Source organism: Ixodes scapularis, unplaced genomic scaffold (assembly GCF_016920785.2).
Source record: "Ixodes scapularis isolate PalLabHiFi unplaced genomic scaffold, ASM1692078v2 PGA_scaffold5__190_contigs__length_132052651, whole genome shotgun sequence".
NCBI lineage: Eukaryota > Metazoa > Arthropoda > Arachnida > Ixodida > Ixodidae > Ixodes > Ixodes scapularis.
Window position 1 is genome coordinate 52,607,588 of NW_024609880.1, and position 19,279 is coordinate 52,626,866.

Below are 19,279 nucleotides of genomic sequence, written 5' to 3' on the forward strand. Positions count from 1 at the left end.
TCTCCTCACCCTTTTCTGTAAGTTCAGCTGGTTTCCACAATCTAAGCATGTACAACCAACTAGCTCAGCTCCTTGCCATTGCAAGTCAGTTCAATGTTTAGGGAAATTAACTGCTTGCTGTAGAAGGTATGCAGCGGTGGCACAGAAATGAGGAAGCAAAGAATGGGGGGCACTGTTTTCGTATGCTCAGTAGAACCGGGCTCCATAGCTGCCATTGAACAGCACCCCTCCGCGTTATCGAAACTGGCATCAGCCCAACTCAGGATGCGACTGGACGCGCGTGCATATTTACGAGATTAGCTGCGCAGGATCTCGTCGAACGCCAATGCGCGTAATATACGTACGATCCAGTTTGTCAACAAGAGGTGTCACCATATCCGCTCCTACTTGACGGTCGACACAACCCAGAATCTGCATGATAACGCTGTGCAACAAATAAATAAAATATAATAATAAATAAATTGCGTCGAGTTGTTTATTACGATGCCGCGAATCTGGGGGATTAAAGATTTGGCCGCGACTAATCGACCGTAAACGAGACCGAATTTACCTATAGTTAAAGGGGCACTACACTGGTTTCTGAGAACGTCTTTATATTCTTGTCATAAGTCTACGGCCTCTAAGCATTCTAAAAGAAAAAACATAAGATTAGATTGATACGCGCCCAATTTCCCTACTAAAAAAATAAAAAAAAGATAAACGATGGCGCCAAGTTTGTTTTTCTGTGATTCGGGGCAGAAACCGGAGGGCGCCGTCGGACGCGCGACAGTCAACCGCGAGCGATCGCTTCCCGCGCGCGAGTCGCACACATTCAAAAAACAGTGCTGCGTTGGTTGGATGTTGTTGCAGGCGATGTGGTTAGAAGAGGAAACAGAGGCCACCGCGGGTGCAGGCTCATAGCTCGGCGTTGTTTGGTCGGCTCCCTTGCCCACGGCGCCCTCTGATTTCTGCACCAAATCGCAGAAAAACGGGCGCGCGGCGATCTTGCATCTCTTTTTTTTAGGAAAATTCAACGCAAACATCAGCCTAATTTTAATTTTTTTATATGTATAACGCTTAGAGCACGCGTAGATTCAGTTACGACCATAAATATACAACCTCAAAAACCACTTTAAAATACATCAAAACTACTTAAAATGTAAAAAAAAAGGGCATGCCAAATGTATCGTAATAGGGCGATCTCACCAAGCGTTCTACGCATGCGTGACGCCGCCATAACTTGTTCACGGGAGCCAAGTTCCAGGGCACGAGACAGCTCGCGTCGTATGCTTCTTGCGCAAGTGTTGCGGTAACGTCAGACCCAGGCCGAGTTCTGATTGGCTTTGATCGCAAGGATAGTGGGTACAGCTCAATGCTAGATGCCTTTAGGTCTACCCACTATTTTCTTATTTTTGTATCAGCCAATAAGAGCTTGGCGTTCTGACATCACAATGCATGTCGGCAGCGGTGGCGCAACAAAACTGATAAGCTCGGTCTATTTAACGAACGTTGTTTGTACTCATGTGAAAATATGTGTCACCATACGTTTTTTTATTTTGAAGAGCTGACTCATGCCGAGAAGTTATATTACCTTTAGGGGCATACGATGCACTACTATATGCTAAAACACGCGATTGGTGCTCCTTCGCGCATCTCATCAAATATTTTTTTTTCGATGTTGGGCGTAACTTTTTCTGTACTCTACGTTTATATTACTTCTTGCCGTCATGCCATGACCTGGCCACTGCGACGGCTTGGGATGATGATGGAAAAGGATTAATGAAGAGGATGGCAAAAGACAACTACCAAGAAGTGGACGATCCACGAACACCTCGGTCTCGGAGTACTTCCCCACAGCAGCAGTAAACAAAGCGCGTGCGCAAAAAGCGATACAACAAAAACACCTGCGCATGCTTTGTAGGCGTGACGTCACAGTACGCGCTGCCGCGACGCTGCGTGCACCTGCCTCCGCCGAGGGACTCGGTGGTGTGCTCGCGGGGGTAACGAGTCGGCAGACGCTTTAATCAATTCCACTTAATGATGCACGAGGCCACGCCCACCCCTACGAGTAAGGAACAACCGAGAGCGTTGCCGACACGATAATTAGCCACGATGCCGCTTGCAGTGCACGCGTCTGCGAATATTCTGGAGCGCGTCATTCTTGCCCTGAAGAGGATGGCCTGAACCGGGTGGATTGGCGGGAAGTCTTTGTGCATTCTACCGTTCTACTATGGCTGTTGCTTCCTACGTTAGAATACAACAGCCAACGTGTCGCTATTTTTTTTTTTATAGTGTTCTCTTTTTATGCTTATTGTGTTCTACAAACGATCACCCACCCTTCTACGAGGCCTAACTCATATTCTGTTCTGTTTTCGTTTTTTCGGCTCCTGAGGTGTGCTATAGGTCGCCGTGACCTCTGGGCAGTGCTTCTTTCTTTGCACATATATGGACGAACATGTGTGTATAGGCTACTCATTTACGCATTTGTGTTCGAGCTATGAACCAATACAAAGTCGATTGGACACACCACACGCACGCACAGATCCACACACATGTTTCGATATATCTTCGACGTGTTTGGCGTGTGCGAAACCCGCGTGTGAACCGATCCCGTCCAACATTTTCATCCTGATGCAATCGTGAGATAAACAATGTCTGAAATTGGCACTTGACACGAGCGCGGGCTTCAAACATGGCGTTGAAACCCTGTTTGCTGGAAAAAAAAAAAAAAAAAAAAGGTTACGCACCGAAATGCTGAAGCATGGTTCTGCCACGCATCTCTCTCTAGGGGGTTATTCTCTGGATGCCATATTTCAGATCGATGTCTAGAGCACATGTTCAGAACGAGCTTACTTTAATGGACTGCTAACACTGGCTATCTTGATGGTGCGGCATGCACGTTGTAAAATAACTGTGGAAGCCCGCAGTCAGCACGCGCTCAGCAGTCGCGCACACAGCTATGGCCGCTAGTGAATACCCCCTATTCACAGATTACTGACGCGGCTGCTTTCCTTGCCATGCATGCAAACTGGAGTTCTGGCAGCTGTCACGTTTTCGGGTGAGCAATTAGTTGCAACTACAAGCGTTGCGGAATAATTTTTGTACCGAATGGCCGGGATCCTTCTGGCTATGACAGATTGTAATGGCGTTGATTTCATCATCAGAGAATGAAAGAGAAAATGTGTGTGCGTGTGTGTGTGTGTGTGTGTGCGTGTGTGTGTAGCTGTTCGCCCTTCTATATAATGCAGTTCATACCTAGTAGATAAATAAATAGCCCAAAGTACGTCTGTCCGCACACGCAAGGACACGGAAGCGACATGATCGCCCCAGCTGCTTCCTTTGAAAGAGAACGAAATATATGAAGTTCTAAGTTTGCATTACAGTTTCATCCTCGTAGAATTAGTGCGACCAATGGCGGCCTGTAGCCACCAGAACAGTCTGCTAATCAAACTTAGCCAATGGCTGCCGGAAAAAAACGTAATAATACTTGAAATAGGTCAGAACATTACTGAGCTAAATTAATTGAAGTGGCGATATGGGCAAGTCGGTTCATGTCCGTAAGAAAGGGAGGAAGAGCAGAACAGGAAGACAGGGAGATTAACCTGGGGGGGAACTGTCCCGATTGACGACTTTGTGTAGGGAGTGGGGGATGGGAAGGCTAAAGGAGAGGTTTAAAGACGAGAGAAATAAGAAAATAAATCATAACCAACAAAACAGCGCACAAAAACACTAAGTCAAGCGAAAGGATTACACAAGACGAGCGCTGAACACAACCGGACTGAGCATCTGAAGACTCATTAGGCAGAAGAAACCTGACTACATCCACCACGCTGTAAAAGCAAACCGCTACGCTTCCTCCGCTCAATAACCTTACCCTTACTGTCGTCTGAAGCCTGCTAATGGCATGGAAATTAGTAGTGTTTTTTACCCATCGCGCTTTTTTTTAAATTTTTGTTAAGACGTAAATATGGAAACATGCGATCGATTAGCTGTCGCGAAGATGGGAAAATGGCCGACTCTAATGCCCTCGCACGGTGCGGCGGGGATGACAACAAAAGTAACAGCGATAACCGTATAGGGGCTCGTCACGGGTTTGGATTACAACTGGTGGCACGCATAGACATTACCGGGACTTAGTTTAGAACCAGAAATAGTGCATCTAAAGTTCAGTGAATAGCCACTTTTTAAACCGTAAATATCCCCCCTCCCCCGACAAAAAAAAAAAAAAAAAAGATTTGCTGGAAATTTATGGAAAGGTTTTCGCTATAGACGCTTTACACACGCGCCAAATTACAGCCGCCATTGCTGACCTTCTCTTGTCTTACCGAGATGCCGAGCAACTGAAACGGTAATTGACGGTCCTCTACAAAGGCCGATGCTTTAGAAAAGGACACAGTTGAATCTAAAATGGCAGTAACCTGGCCTGCTACGGTAATGATGAAGTGAAATAAACGAAATAAGAGGAAACAAAAACTGAAGGTCAGTTATGGCGGCGTCCATTCACAGCTGCTGCAAAGCGTCTATAGGGTGTTTTCGTTGCAGCCGGGGTTTCATCGTCATCTCAACCCGCTAAAAAAAAGAAAAAAAAAACGTGCTATGAAAATGCATTAAAGGGACACTGACAGGCTATTTATGCTCGCTGAGGTTTTTATTGGAGCATGAATTATAAAAACCCAGAACACAATTTGCGGCTCAAGATTCGTTTTCCTTCCGCCCAAAAACCGCCGGGGGAGAATTGGCCGGTTTCAAAAAAGTTGCAAATACGTTGATTGAAAAGAAGAAGAAATAAAACGTTTCACAGATCACAGGAAGTACAGGGAGTTTCCGAGAAACGAGAACAGTGTTCTGGCTTCACGCGGCGGTACCGTGCGTGCTTATTCATTCGGCGTTCGTTGCCATGGTGACGGCGAGGAAAGCAGACGAACTTTTTGATGCAGAAGAACGCTGCGGCGCAGCGATACCAGGTGCGTTCTAAGGCCCTTGCCGCATGCTTTTCAATGGGCGGAAGGCGAACAAAAAGAGTTCGAAATAAGGACTTAACGCAGAAGGCTGCATTTCTCCAGCGCCTCATAATTTGACGAGCCTTGCACGAAAATCATGTTTTTTTGGCCATCCCGCGTCCTGTCTTTTTTTTTATCCGGAACATGGGTCTAAAGTATCAAACTGCCCAGTGTTCTTCGGCTCGGGTAGATTAACTAAGCATCGCAGAAAGGCCGAACTCTGTGAAAATGTGACGCTAGCGTTTGGGATAAAACGCGAAAGTTTAGAATATGACGTGGCCTGGATCAAAAGATAATCGAGAAAAACAAAATTTCTCTATGAGCCGAGGTCCAGCTAAGCCTAATATTGTCAAAACGAGAGATGATACTGTGGGTGCCTATAGCATCTATTTCAGTGAGAAAAAGAAAGGTGTCAGCAAGAAAGAAACTATCCTCTTTCTTGTTGAGAATTTTTTTTATTAAAATAGATGTTACATGCTTCCCCCTCCCCCGTGTCATTCCGTATTTTAACGATATTAGGCCTAGGTGGACGCCGGCTCATAGAGAAATATGAAATTTAAAAGCGCTAACAAAGACGAGGACAAAAAGGAAGGCGAACAGGACGAGCGCTTACTCTCAACTGAACATTTATTTAAAAACAGCTAAAGCAAACAACCTGCGACAAAAAATACACTGAATCACTCAGTGGCGTCAGTCATCACCACGCGTCCATAAAATCACTCTCTTTTTGGTGCAGAAAAATTGACGGCTGGCTGACGCAGCCTTCAGTGCCCTCCTTCTTTATAGCGTGCGCTTCAAGCACTTCCCTCGCAGCTTTTTCACGAGACCTCCCCACGATCGTGGTATTTTGAAAGTTGGGCTGGCACAGACAGTCTCTGCAATGAAGAGGGAAGTGTCCTCCAGGTGTTGAGAGCAAAGCCAGGTCATGCTCGCGCATCCTCTCATTTACGCACCGTCCTGTTTGGCCGATATACAGCCTACCGCATGTCAGCGGTATTCTGTACACCACGCCCACGTTACAATCTACAAATCTTTTGGCATGATTGACGGTGCATAAGCGCGCGTCCTTCTTTTTTTCCTGAATCCGTGGGCATAATTGGGCCAACTTACATGGCGCCGAAAAGACAAGCGGCACATCAAATCTTTCTGCCACCTTTTTCAAGTTATGTGAAATTTTGTGCAAGTAGGGGACGACCTGAGGTCTCGTTTTTTTTTTTTTTCTTTTTTCTTTTTTACTCTTAAACTTGCCCTTGATCTTCTTCAGCAGCGTCTCGGCAACTCCAAGCAAAAGTGATGTTGGATAGCCGGCATCTCTAAGTCGACTAACCTGCCGGCTGAAGCTGTCACGCATAACATGGTGGCATTACTTCTGAAGTGCCGCCTGGAAACAAGACTCAGCAATACCCCTTTCTACTAATTTAGAATGTGCCAAATCATAGGCGAGGATTTCCTTTTTGGAGCGCGGGTGGTAACTCCAACTCACATGGTTTCCCGTGAACTGCAGTCTCAATTCTAGAACTTGGAGAAACTGGCCGTCCGGGAGTTCGTGAGTGAAATTTAAGCCATTTGAGTGGTCATGAAACACTTCTAACACACTTTCAACAACCTGGCGCGTCAAAAGGTTGTCAGAACGTTACCATAGCGCCAAATAGTCGTCCACATACCGGGCAACCTTACACACTTATTTTCCTTCCAAGCCAATCTGAACATTTCGGTCGAACTTGGCTAGGAAAATGTCACGAAGGACATTGGCGATGCAAGATCCTATACAAATACCTGCTTTTTGCACATAATAACTGCCCTCAAAAAGAATGAAGGTGGACTGCAGGTAAAATTTCAAAAGTTCCATAAAACCGCCCAACCCTACACCACAGGCATTTTGGAAGTGCCCATGGACAGACGCCGAGGGGCGCCGACAGACGCTAGTTTATGCCCATGGATCGTGCACGATGGGACGGATGCCGCTTCACATGAGCACGAAGTGGTCGCGTTTTGCGAGCGCTACTGGAGGCACCTCTTTTGTGGTTGTGTCTCGGGGACTCTACAGCGCCCCCTAGTCGAGAGAAAGAGGCATATACGACCCCATGGAGCCAATCAAGCAACGCGAAAAGCGCATCGTCCCGGCGCTCATCCCCTCTTTGCGTTTGCAATCACGCGCCGTAAATTCGCCGCGACCCTGCTCTTCTTTTTTTTTTTTTTTTTTTTTTTTTTTGTGCGTGATTTTTTTTTTTTTTTTTTTTTGCCGTTGATAGTTAGTTTACAAAAACGACGAGCACACTAAGCTTCAAAGTTTCGCGCGCCACGGCAAAAGTTAAACAGTCGCCGTACACGACGTGCGCGACCGAAAGCGTCGCTGTGGTCGGCCTTCCACGATTGGCCCAAAAGCTGACTATGACGTCGGAAAGGGTATACCATCGCCGGAAATAAGAGGAATGAAAGAACTTTAATTTCGACGGTGTTGGTAGTGTTGCTTTGAGAGCGCAATGATTTCATGCTTCCACCATGCTATTTACAAACACCATCGAACTTGTTGTTCGCAAGGTAACGACGTCACAAGGGGGAACCATAGGAGGGCGCCACCAAAACATCTCGCCGCTAATAGGCCCGTTCACACATGCAGCGGAGCGCTGCAAGCATAGCGCTAACCCCGCCCTAAGCCCGTGCTGACGGCAGCGTTCACCAGCTTTGTGTCGCACCGTCAAAACTGTTGCTCATGGCTTACGATAAGTAGCTGATGGCACGTGAGGAGCGCTACATCAGCGCTTCGCTGCATGTGAGAACCGGCCTTATGTGTTCGTCACTAAGATCTGACCCTTCATCATGTGCAGGAGGAAGAACAGCCGCTTGCGGGTGACCCGGCACCGGAGCCCCCTCCGCCTCCAGTGCCGAAGAGGCTACCCCCTTTGCCACGCTCTTCCTCGGCCGGTTGCATGACGTCGCGGGAGTACCCCGTGAGCCCGCCACCACGGAGACGCTACCTCAGCCCGGAGCGCCGACGTCGTGCCCTGCAGCTCAACAACGGCAACAAGGCCCCTAACGGCAGCGTCGCCAATGGCAGCATCGTCAATGGTCACATCGCCAGTGGCAACATTGTCAACGGCAACGCCGCCGGTAGCAACGGAATTCGCGACTTCAGAAGGAGTCCCGCCACGCTTCAGGACGCTCGAGACAGTTTCTTGAAGGAGCTAAGCTTCCAGAAGGCACCTCAGTCTTTCACTACGGGTTCCGTCGACAACCGCCTCTCGAACATTTCGAAGGTCTGTTTCGAAGACCAAGAACCGAGTGACGAAGAGGACCCGCTGTTTAAGCAAACATCCGACTTACAACAGGATCGAGACGCTTTTCCGAAACACGGCCAGCAGAGCGCTCTGCAAAGCGTCCAAGATTCCCAGTTCAGGAAAGGTCATACTGTGCGGAACGGAAACGGTTGTCACCATGAAGATGAAGATGACGGCTCGGGCAACAGTAGCGACAACCTTAAAATGACCGTTACCATCCGCACAGTGCCGGAGATGGGCAGCTTCCGGCGGAAGTCCGAATCAAGAAATTCCATCCACGTCGACTTTAGCGTTCGCGACGGTCACTCGTGCAACGGGAAGGGCGGGGGAGGTACCGTCACTACTTCCGGAGAAAACGGGACAGGGAACGTCCAAAGTTCGGGACTAACCCGAAGTCGAAGCCTCCGGGGTCAACGCAACCACCACGAAGACATTTCCAACTGCGATCGGCCGCGGAGAACCTGGGAAGACTTCTCGCCACCGCCACTGCCGCCGCGAAAAGCCAAGGAAGATGTCAACAGGAAACCACAGTTCTCCTCTTCACCCACCACCAAGAGGGTCACCTTCCAGATTGTTTCTCCACTAGAACCTCCCGCGGTTCAAGAGCCTCTCCAACCAGATGACACCGACACGACGCCAGAGGACACCTTCTTCACCAGGCCTCATCGGTCAGCGTCCGTTGGCAAATCAACCAAGCTGAACCCGGCCATTCGAAACGGATCTTCGTCGCCACCTAGCTACGGGGGGCTCGGCACCAACGGGAGGATCGACAGTAAGGACGCGAACAAGGAAAGCAAGACAAAGGACAGTGGCATTAACAGAAGGACGCAACTGGGACAACTGGACAAGGAACACATGGTCAAGTCGTCATCGTTCAGCGTGATGAGCAAGACGTTCGAGCCCCCGTCGTCGGTGAGCGACGTGTCGACGGACTGCTACAACGTGTACAACGTTCGCACGCGCAAGATCTCGTCCAGCGTGACCAAGCCTGACGTCCTCGGAGGAAGGGCCAGGTCCCCGCTAGAGTCGGTTCAGACGTCCAACGGTTCGGGCGTCGTGATCCGCAGGGAAGGGCAGTTCTCCAAGCTGAGGAACATGTCCCCTACCAGGGAGGCCGAGAAACTCATCGGCAAGATCATCTCCAGGTGAGTTCACGTCCTCCTCAGTATTTTAAATGAATACCCGTTTGAGTTGCTTAATTATTAGTACTTCCAACTGTAGCTTCCTGTCCCGCGCGATCTTCGCAGAAAAAAAGCGCACATCTTCATTACAAAGATATAGCCCACACTTCTTCCCTTATTTTCCTAGCGGGAAGGGAATAAATGCGAAAATACGAAGTGTCCTAGTGTTCGATTTGAGCAACGTTTGGACGCTTGTACAATTTTTATACTACTTTCAAAAGCCTCTAAACGTTCTTTCGCTTTATGGTTATCCTTTCCAACAAGACAAAGACATGCCCTTTACCAAGGGACTATCCATCACCTGACCCTTTTACCTCACATTTGAGACACTTACGTCAGCACTAATTTGGCGATGCTGAGGGAATAAGCACAGGGACGGTCAAACGGACCCATTTTTCGTGTCGTGAATTGTCCTTCCCTGTGTTCATTTTTTTCAGTTTTGTATAATTGCTACCATCAGGTTCCCTTTAATGTCATCACTTATTTCGTTCTGTAAAATATTGTAGTGCACAAAATTTCTTTTTTTAAATGCACGCATAAACGTTTCAGATTGGATTGATAGTTAGCCCTAATTAAAAACAAAGTAATATTATATGTCTAACGATGTACTAATGATGTAGCTAATTCCGGTCCGAGCTGTATTCATTATTTTAAAAGATCAAATTCTGTTATCCACACGACTGTTAATAAATCTCGTGGCTTAGCCCTGCCAAATACAAGTTTGCACAGGATAGTGTGAGGCGCGGCGGACGTCAATTTGTGTTTGAAAGATAAAAGAGTCACTATAAGAAAACACCTACCGCAATACGAGTTAGCGTTACGCACACACAAATGACAAGATTAGTTTTAATTTCGATGTCTATTTTTCTTGACTCTTCTTCCAGATGCAAGTCCGGTTCCGCCCTTGGCAACAAAGAGCGCAAGGCAGCGGTCGAGACGAGACAGGCACCGTCCCAGCCTCAGCAGCAACAGCAGCCGCTTCGGACGCTAAAGCTGACTCCGAGGCAGCAGCAGAGACACAGCAGGTGCACCAAGTGTGCTCTCGCACAGAGCAAGTGAACTGCTTCGTCGACGAGTGAATGTCACTCAAAGCCGGCGACTACAGCAACCACATGCGTGGAGTGACTGCTGGGCATGAAAGCTACACGTTCCCGAAGTTCCTAATGTTGGGAAGCGCCGAGGAACACAAAGGAATTCCAGCGAACATATGTGTGGTCGTGTCACGGGTGTATGGGACAACTATGCTTTGCTTGTGCTCGATTCCCACTAGAGCAACAAACGGAAAAAACCGACACCGAGCAACCTCAAGCACGTGCCGCATGCCCGCGAATGTATCTTTGGCAGGATTGTAGTCACTCGTGCTTATTTTACTAGCATCGAGTGACTGCAAACCTGCCCAAGATACCTTCGCGAGCATGCTGCAATCACGTGCTTAGGTTGGTCGGTGTCGGTTGGTATCTCGGTCTGCCGAGTTGGGGGGACTCGGGCATAGAGGGAGGCACCGTGACGCACGTGGGAGCACCGGTCTGACAGATACAAGTAATCACTAATCTAAACCAGAATATATGTATATTGTGACCTCGTGACCAAACTGTCCGGAGTGCATGTACCATAGATGAAAGTAGACTGAACGCGTAAGTTAAGTGTCTCAAAGCTGATTGAAAGAGCTGCGTTGAGCGCACTCCAACAAGTGACGGTACAAAGTGGCATAACGTTGTCGAACTGAGCCCGAATCAAAAATGGTGATCGTCGCAAGCCCAGTGTCTATGGACATAACGCTAACTCGAACAAAGCACTGGAGTGGTACACGTCACACGTGGTGCATCCAGCAAATGAGCGTCGCTCCTTGGTTCGAACTCCCGGGCGGCTTCAACAATGTGTACTTGTACATTAGATTATAATTAAAGCAACTCGAGATTCTTCAGACGGGGTTTTTGTGTTTGGTTTTGATCCTCTAAACAACGTGAGAACAAAAAAAAAACGCAAAAAAAAGGTAAGGAAGGGCTTCGAGTCGGCGCAGTTTGAGTGGAACTGAAATGCTCCGATACCCGTGTTTTTATAGGTACCCTTCTGGGTCAGCCTCCGGTCCTAGTTTTCTGTTGGTAGTCTCTGAAGGCTGGTCTATACCAATAACGAGTTTTAGCTAATCGTTTTTAAAGGCCCGATGCCGCTTCGGTTGCGCTTTTCCAAATTGTGTTTCGAAATGGCAGCGCGAGTTCCCATTACCGATTTTTTTCTATAAAAAAAACACGTGATCATCTAACGCTCCCTATTGGTCTCTACCAACAGTCTTTTGAGCCAATTTGTGAATTTCCATACCTTAAAGGGCAACTCCGCTTAATTTAAAAAATTTAGAGATAGTGGCCGATTTTGCTTTTTGAAGCACTCAAAAACAATCCCCAATCCTTTGTTTCGCGAAAAATAAAATATTTTTCGTGTAATTTTACTTTAGCCATGATCACAAAACGAAACCGAAACGGTGGCAAAGCCGGACAACATTGTATATTCGGCATCACTAAGCATGTACACCCACGTGATATACAAGGGGAAGAAGGAGCTCCCCTCTTATCAGGATCCTCCTTTGTGCCTCCTGGATTAGCACAGGCGTCGCTATTCTCCTCCCAGAAGATTATAGAAGATTAACCTGTCACTCAAAATTCTTACAAAAGCAGCTTCCCTCTCCTCCTTTTTACTTGGTGTTCAAAAGTATGCGATGTAACACAAGCCGCGCTCAACGAGGCGATCGGCTTATCAGTAGTATCAATAGTCGAGCGCCGGGCCGGCCGAGCGCGTCACTCACGTCTTTCACGGCGCTGGCGCCACCCGTGCTCTCCCCAAGAAAAAAAACAAAATTAAAAAAAAAGAAGAAGAAGCTGTACATGTTTGATGACGTCGCGGACGTGCCGGGAGAAGGAATTTGGAGGAAGCGGAAATGCAGCCGGGCAGTGTTGTCTGGTCCGCACGTCTCATCCAAAACCAGCGGATTCGTGCTTGTCAAACTTTGACAGCGATTTTAATGAACTTCTAGGCGGAATTCCGTCGTAATATTTGCCATGGGGGTTTTGTAGATGATAACAAAGAGAACTGTATCGTTTTGCACTACTAAAAAAGAAGCGGAGTTGCCCTTTAAGAGTACTATAGGAACAAATTTCGATATGATATCGACATATACAAATATATGCATATATATTTACTTATCTTTGGGGCGGGGGAAGGGGGAGGGGATTTTGCTGTCGATGGCCACTTTAGCTGTAGTCACTGGCACCTTAAGAATCACAGGGCGGCACCGGGCACGGAATCTTTCGATCATCCTATTATCACTCTGGAGTCAGTGAAATTAGCTTATAACTTCGCCGAAGAACGAATCACGGGAGCAAGACACGTGAAAACAACGCCACGCCTCGTGTTTTTAAACAGTGCCTCCCCTGTATACGGTGACCGCAGCGAGGTCGCACTCTTGCCGTCTCAAAAGGGAGCAACGAAACGGTCACCAGGGACGGTCACCAGGGGCCGCCACCTACCTCTGTCGGCATCGCAAGCGATCGCTCTTCCCGAGGCGTCTAACGAATGTGCTCTTGGCGGCTGATCCTTCTCGGCGCCGGTCGAGAACAAGGCAGCTCTTTTATGCCGCCCTCTAACTTCGGGCCCCCACCACCCCGCCCTAACCAACCAGCGGCGGCGACAGATCTCGCCGTATCTCGCGACAAATCACGAAACACCCCCGCCGCCCGCAGCACTGCACTCCGCTTCACCCCACGATGGACCGCTGCGGACGCTGTACGAGCCATCCGGCCAATCCAGCGCTGTGAACCTTCATCACGTGACTACGCACCCCCTAGCGTCGCCGCGCCCCTCAGGAAGGTCACGTGACACAAACATGGAACTAGATTGACTTTGATTGTCACGTAGAGTCCTCTGTGGCCCGCTGGATGATAAAAGAGCACAGAGTAGGCGCAAGAAAGAAAGAAAGCAGAGTACAGGAAGAAGAAGAAGGCAATAACCGAGAAAAAAAAAACACTTACCGCCGACCGAGACGAAGACCGTGACATCTCCGGCGCCTAACATAAATACGCGTCAGGGCAACATCAACGTCGTCGCGAACGCCACAAAGGAAAAGCGACACAAAGGCCTCACCGATTATTTATAGAGCGCCCGCAGAGGCCTTACCGCGCGGGGTGGGTCCACGAATGGCGGCGCGTGAGTTATGCCACACTGGACCCGAGAGTAGACACGTGCGTCACGTGATCGCAGAATTGACCGTGCTCTACTTCTCTCTCGCTCCCTCCGTTCATTCGGGGAACTGCGTGACACGAATGCTGAGCGCGGACACGTCGCCTGCGAGGGTGCGCATTCCTGGTTCCACGAGTGGCCCGACGGTGACGCGAAAAGTGGACGCCGGAGACTTGTCGCGGGGAGGACGCCACTAAAACCAGAAAGGGCTGCCGTGCCTGCTGCATGATCCCCGAAATAATGTGATCATTGCGATTTATTTGAGCCGGGCCATTTAATATTCGCGCGATTAGCGCTGGAGCGCTGCATAGTGTTGTTCATGCTCAGTGTGGAAGCAACTTCGCATTGCCCGAAACAAATTCTCGTAATGACCCCCCCCCCCCCCCCCCCCCCCCAATTCGCGTGGCTTCTTGCAATCACAATGGGTGGCACGAAGGGGACTTCACAATAGACCAGGATCGCGGAAATTTTTACAGCGATAGCTGTTAAGGACTCTTCCCACCTCTGGAAATGACGTCTGTTCTTGATGTTGTAGTTGCTCTCGTGTAGGGCGTAATTGAACCTGAGTCCCCAGCGTGTGAAGCTGAGGAGTTACCACAGCGCTACGCTACAGCTTTTATTTATTTAATACATAGAAATTATGTATACATATAGAAAATGAGTACATCAGTGTGGGCAATCGGTCCCTTATGTATACAAATGCACGAAGTGAAAAATATATTTAGATTGTGCATACATTACTTTGATTTCGTTTTGAACAAATCTTTGTTTTTGGTTGGCCAAAATTTTCAATAATCATTGTGTTTTTTTTGTGTGTGTGTGTGTGTTTTTTGTGGGTGTTTAGTTTGCATTAGCATCTTAGATCACACACTCACGGTCGGTTTACCTTTCTCAGGAATCTGGGGGCCCGAGACATGAATCGAACATAGAGAACCAATCTGGCTGGTTGAAATTTAAATGCATACACACCTCTTACTTTTGCTACTTGTTCTAATAATAGGGTCTTTGTTATGCGAGGTTTTTCTGCATGTCGGTCAATCATTCTGCATTTCCATAAACAATGAAGGCCAATTAGCGGGTACATATCGCACGGAGCTATTACGGAAGAAACCGAGGGCTGTTATCCATAAGAATAAGGTTGTTCCTAAGGGTACGTGTTGCACATGCCAGAATAAATAAGTGTCATTGCAACATATGAAACAATGCTCGATGGTTTCCGGTTTATTACATAATTGACAGTTTACAGTCCATGGGAAAAATATTTCTTCTTTTAGATACATCTGTTTTAACAGGTAACGTGGACCTGTGAAATTTAAAGACTGTCTTCGTTGACGGAGGTACGCCCATTCTTTTTACTATCTTAAACACATCACTCATTGGGTCAAGGGTAAAGAGAGTGCGATAAATCGGTATTGGAAAATGGCTATCCGTAACACCTACTGAGGATGCTTTTTGCGAGGCACTAAACAAATATTTTAATGAAAAGCGTGCTTGAGAAAGGCGAACGTATCAGCCGCCTCCCTCGGAAAGCCTCGAGGTCTGTCTTGAAACGTCTGGCCACTTGAAACAATCAAATAGTGTAAACGTTCAGCAAGGTGTAATTGTGCACTTTTCAGAAAAGCATGGTTCACATTTCTAAAGAAAAAGAAAATCGGAGTACTAGTCGGCGGAAAAAAAATATTATTTATTCCAAAACCCCCTTGTCCAAGAGGAAGGAAAAGATTATCCCTTCTCAGTAATTCCAAAGTTAAAAACTATAAGAATGTGGCAAAAAAGAAAATAGTTTTTGTATATTTGTCGGAGCACAATAAAACACCACATGCATAAGTTTCGAAGCGAGGAATATGTTGCAAATGGTGGTTTTCTAAAAATAAAAATGTCATTTCCTTTCCACGCATCTGATTTTTTTTAAGTGGTTGTCGTTGGTGTTCAGTAAGATATTCTATTACGGATATGTGACGATTCCGTGTCACTAGTTGTGCGCAGTGCAGGCGGAGGTGACGCCAGGTGAACAGGGAAAGGCCGAACACTAGGAAGGCGGGCCGGGAGAGGAGGGAATCAAAATAATAAGTTGGGCTAGTTGGTTTTCCATCTTAACTGAACGCTTAAAAAACAAGCGCGAGAGGAAGAAGAGACAACACGTTAGCGTACTCGCAACTGAAAGTTTAATTTGAAAAACACACTTCTACACGGTTCGTAAGACACCCACGTCATTACCCTAGCCCCTACTCTTTCGGCAAAAATACAAATTCCTCATCAAGAAGGTCAAATGACGGCGCGTTGAAACGCTTGATGTCCACCGATTAGTTCCTCCATAATTAGCTCTAACATTTTGTTTAATACTTTAGAAATATTTTGTAACCCACGTTGCAGAGGTAGATGTTCCACCTTTTTAAGCATTTTCCCGTGTGTTTTGATGTTGACACTGAAACGGTATGCCCAAGATGAAAAAAGAGGGAGGGTTCTTTGGACTTCGAAAAACTTCAAGTGGTAGAGAACATAATTTATTTCAATATGCTTTTTTTTTTGTAAAATGCTGCATTATGTCATTAGCCTTTAGGCCCAGGTGCCTTACCGTTTGTAAGCGAGTCTACAGCGGCTTTTATTTCATTAAAGGTTATCGAGCCTTCGTAAAGTGTGATGTTCACTTCTCGGTTCAGTCTCCAAATACTCCATTCCAGGACACAGCCGTTTCTCGCGGCCGACGTTTCGCACGGTTCCGAAGGCCTGCAGAGCCTTAAAGATGCGTCGGTCACCCATATGATCCGGCAGCCAATGAAGCTTCATTTTGATGTCACGGATATCTGGGTCAATTACGATGCCTTTCACGAGAAGCTCGCCTCGCTGACACAGCTTCCCCGTCGCGAGCGCGTTTGTGAATGTGATAGTCCAAACGTGACTAATTGCCCTGTTGCCTTCACATCGCGGAGGTCCATAACCTCTTTGACGGCGTCTCGAAACTCTAGGGCCGTGTAGCGCAGCTGAAGTCGGCGTGGAGAAAACCAAAGTTCAATATCAGGTTGCCGGTTGGAAAACGTGGAAGAATTATATTGTAGTCAGAAGTACTGTTGCCAGAAGATACGGGACTCGGACAGTGGCCGATGCGCTGTTTCCAGCAGAAATTATGTTCGACGTGGCCGTTTCGAACGGCGTTTCCTTTCGAACTCCGAGCTATGCCATAGTTTTAACAACCCGTTTTATACTTAGGGTTTTCGTAGTACCCGATCACAACTGCGCTTGCTCTCTGGAAAAATAAAAATAGCCGATGACGAAATGCCGTTGTAGGAATGTCAATATTAAGAGCTTCTGCCGGGAAACGGGCTTCCATGCGCTCCGGAAAAAAAACAAGAAAAAAAAAAAAGAAACCAAAGCGTTAGGAACAAAATGGTCGGATGTCTATTTTGTTCCCAACGCATTTGTTGTGAACGCGATGCCGATGCCCAACGACTTTGCCGTGACGTGTCGCAGTTATAGCCGTGACTTTACTGTAGATTAACACAGGAGTGCTCTGTTTTTTAGAGTGCAGCTCTTAGGCGCCAGTTTCCGGCTTGACCGGCGACGCCGTCGCCGTAGGCGTAACCGCGCGGTGCATTTTGGGAAATGTTCCATAATGCACCGCACGGGTCCCTCGTGACGTCACGTATGTCGTCACGAGGGTTCCGCGTGGTGCATTATGGGACATTTCCCATGATGCACCGCGCGGAAAGGAGGGGGAGGGGGAGGAGGGGGAAGCGTCTGTCGTCTGCAAGCACTTTAAGCTTTCCTCTGCCCCTTCGCAAGTTATCCTTTTCGCCTGGCGACCACTCGCGCATGCGCAGTTTCTCTTATTCTGCCCAGGAAACGTCCGCCATTAAATTGCAAACGCTCTCCATGGTATGAGTTGCTCCTTCTCTTAATTCTAAGCACCCTGGAAAATGGTGGCGCAGCTGGCGCCATCTCCTGAAAACGCATCTCCTGGAGAAAAGAAAAGAGAAAAAATCGTAAGGTTTTTTTCTTCTTTTTTTATGAACAAAAAAAAAAAGAAAATTGGTGAATTTAATTACGACAAAATGTACATTATACCATCTGTAAGGGAGGTATTATTATAGTAAAATGCAACATACTCGACATGCACCCATGTTTACGAGCAGTCCTAAACGCCGTATTGGTTAGCTTGAACTTGTGTAGAGAGGGGAAGAGAAAAAACTAGCTGACTATCTGCTTGCCCTAATAAAAAACATCGTATTTTTTTGTCTTTTTAGGTTTTTTTTTTTTTTTTTAATCTTTAGAGGTCGTATTAATATTCTAAGTGTGTACCAACTAGCTCAATTAAAGCCCTTAAGTCATAACGCCGCATCTCACCCTTCGGGCCCTCAAACTTAGAAAGAAACTTGATTACTTCAGTCATATACAGCGATGGTAAAAGTCAGTCATTAAAAGGATGCTCAACCGAAATTTTGGGTGGAAAACGTTGTTTTGAGCGAGAAGGCGTATAAAATTGAATAAACACGAAAATTGCAATTTTACGCGACCCCTGGTGAGCGTTGTGGAAAGCTCGCTTCGTGACGTGCGCATTCTCATTCGCCTCAAAAGACAGACGGAGCCAAGCCGAGCCAGGCGCTAAGCCGGGTGGCGTTTGTTATTGTTCGTACTAGTACCAGCCGCTTTGAGAACAGCCGCCGAGCGAAGAGTCAAGGCGAGCACCAACGAACCAGGAGAATGCGCGCAGGCACCAGGGGCGCTGAGGGCGCCGAGAACGCGCACGTCAGTTCCGCTACGCCTGCTCTCAGAAGGGCTCGCTCGCGCCGGCGGCTTCCGGCCGATAATTCGCTCTTACTTCAAAGAAATACAATAATTCGGGCCCCATCCGTCTGATTGAATATCGTTTTTAGGTACAGTACCATCCCGTGAAGCCCGCTCGGGCAATAATTATGAGATTTCGTATGCTCGGGCAATAAGTATGAGGCTCGCCCATGCGCAGCGTGCTCGAACATGCCTTTTGTAGACGTTATCATGAGTACCATAAAGCTGACTGCGCGGTCCGAAATTGTCTTTACGTCATGTTAAAAAAAAAATATTACTGGCTGCAAAACAAAAATATTAAAGTTTACGAAAAAGGGGATTTACAAAATTCCATGTTGTGTTCACTGCCACTTCACCGCAACATGAAACTAGCAATAGAGAGTTATTGGCTCGTCTGTCTCTTTTACAATTTCTTTTATGGTAAGAGCGCGTGTTTGCATGTTCGATTGGGTCACAGTTCCAGTATTTTACTTGCTGAGAAAGGTCCATTTTATCAAGAGTATCAAAACGCAGTAGAACTGGCAACCGACTGTGTCCAAATCTACGACAAAAAAAGAAAAAAAGAAACGTTTAGCAGGTTTTGTTTAGCCTTCTAGAAATGCAATTTCGATTATTGATTTTATCATTTTTATATCAAAACTTGTCGCAGGAATGAAACCCCAAGACTCAAGTGGTAAAAAAGTGTTTCCATTTTTCTCAAAATATTGAATCAATCAGAAAGAAGATTAGATTGCCCTCCGACATCCTCAAACAACGAATCAGTTGCCTCTTATTTTGAGTGCTCTGCCAGTAAATACCTTACAGGTGCTCTTAGTCAGGAGATTATTCA

At 47.1% G+C, this 19,279-nt stretch overlaps 1 protein-coding gene and 1 long non-coding RNA gene across 2 annotated transcripts in view; one reads left to right on the plus strand and one right to left on the minus strand.

Moving 5' to 3' along the window:
• The window catches only part of LOC8035453, a 96,851-nt gene extending 85,489 nt beyond the window's left edge, over positions 1 to 11,362 (plus strand). The window contains exons 4-5 of the mRNA XM_029976115.4: positions 7,808 to 9,402; positions 10,323 to 11,362. Coding sequence (XP_029831975.3) covers positions 7,808 to 9,402; positions 10,323 to 10,497 — 1,770 coding nt within the window. The 3' untranslated portion in view covers positions 10,498 to 11,362. The remainder of the gene's footprint in view (positions 1 to 7,807; positions 9,403 to 10,322) is intronic.
• The window catches only part of LOC121048081, a 72,265-nt gene extending 58,352 nt beyond the window's left edge, over positions 1 to 13,913 (minus strand). The window contains exon 1 of the long non-coding RNA XR_006078341.1: positions 13,461 to 13,913. This is a non-coding gene — a long non-coding RNA (uncharacterized LOC121048081). The remainder of the gene's footprint in view (positions 1 to 13,460) is intronic.
• Positions 13,914 to 19,279: the final 5,366 nt, after the last annotated feature.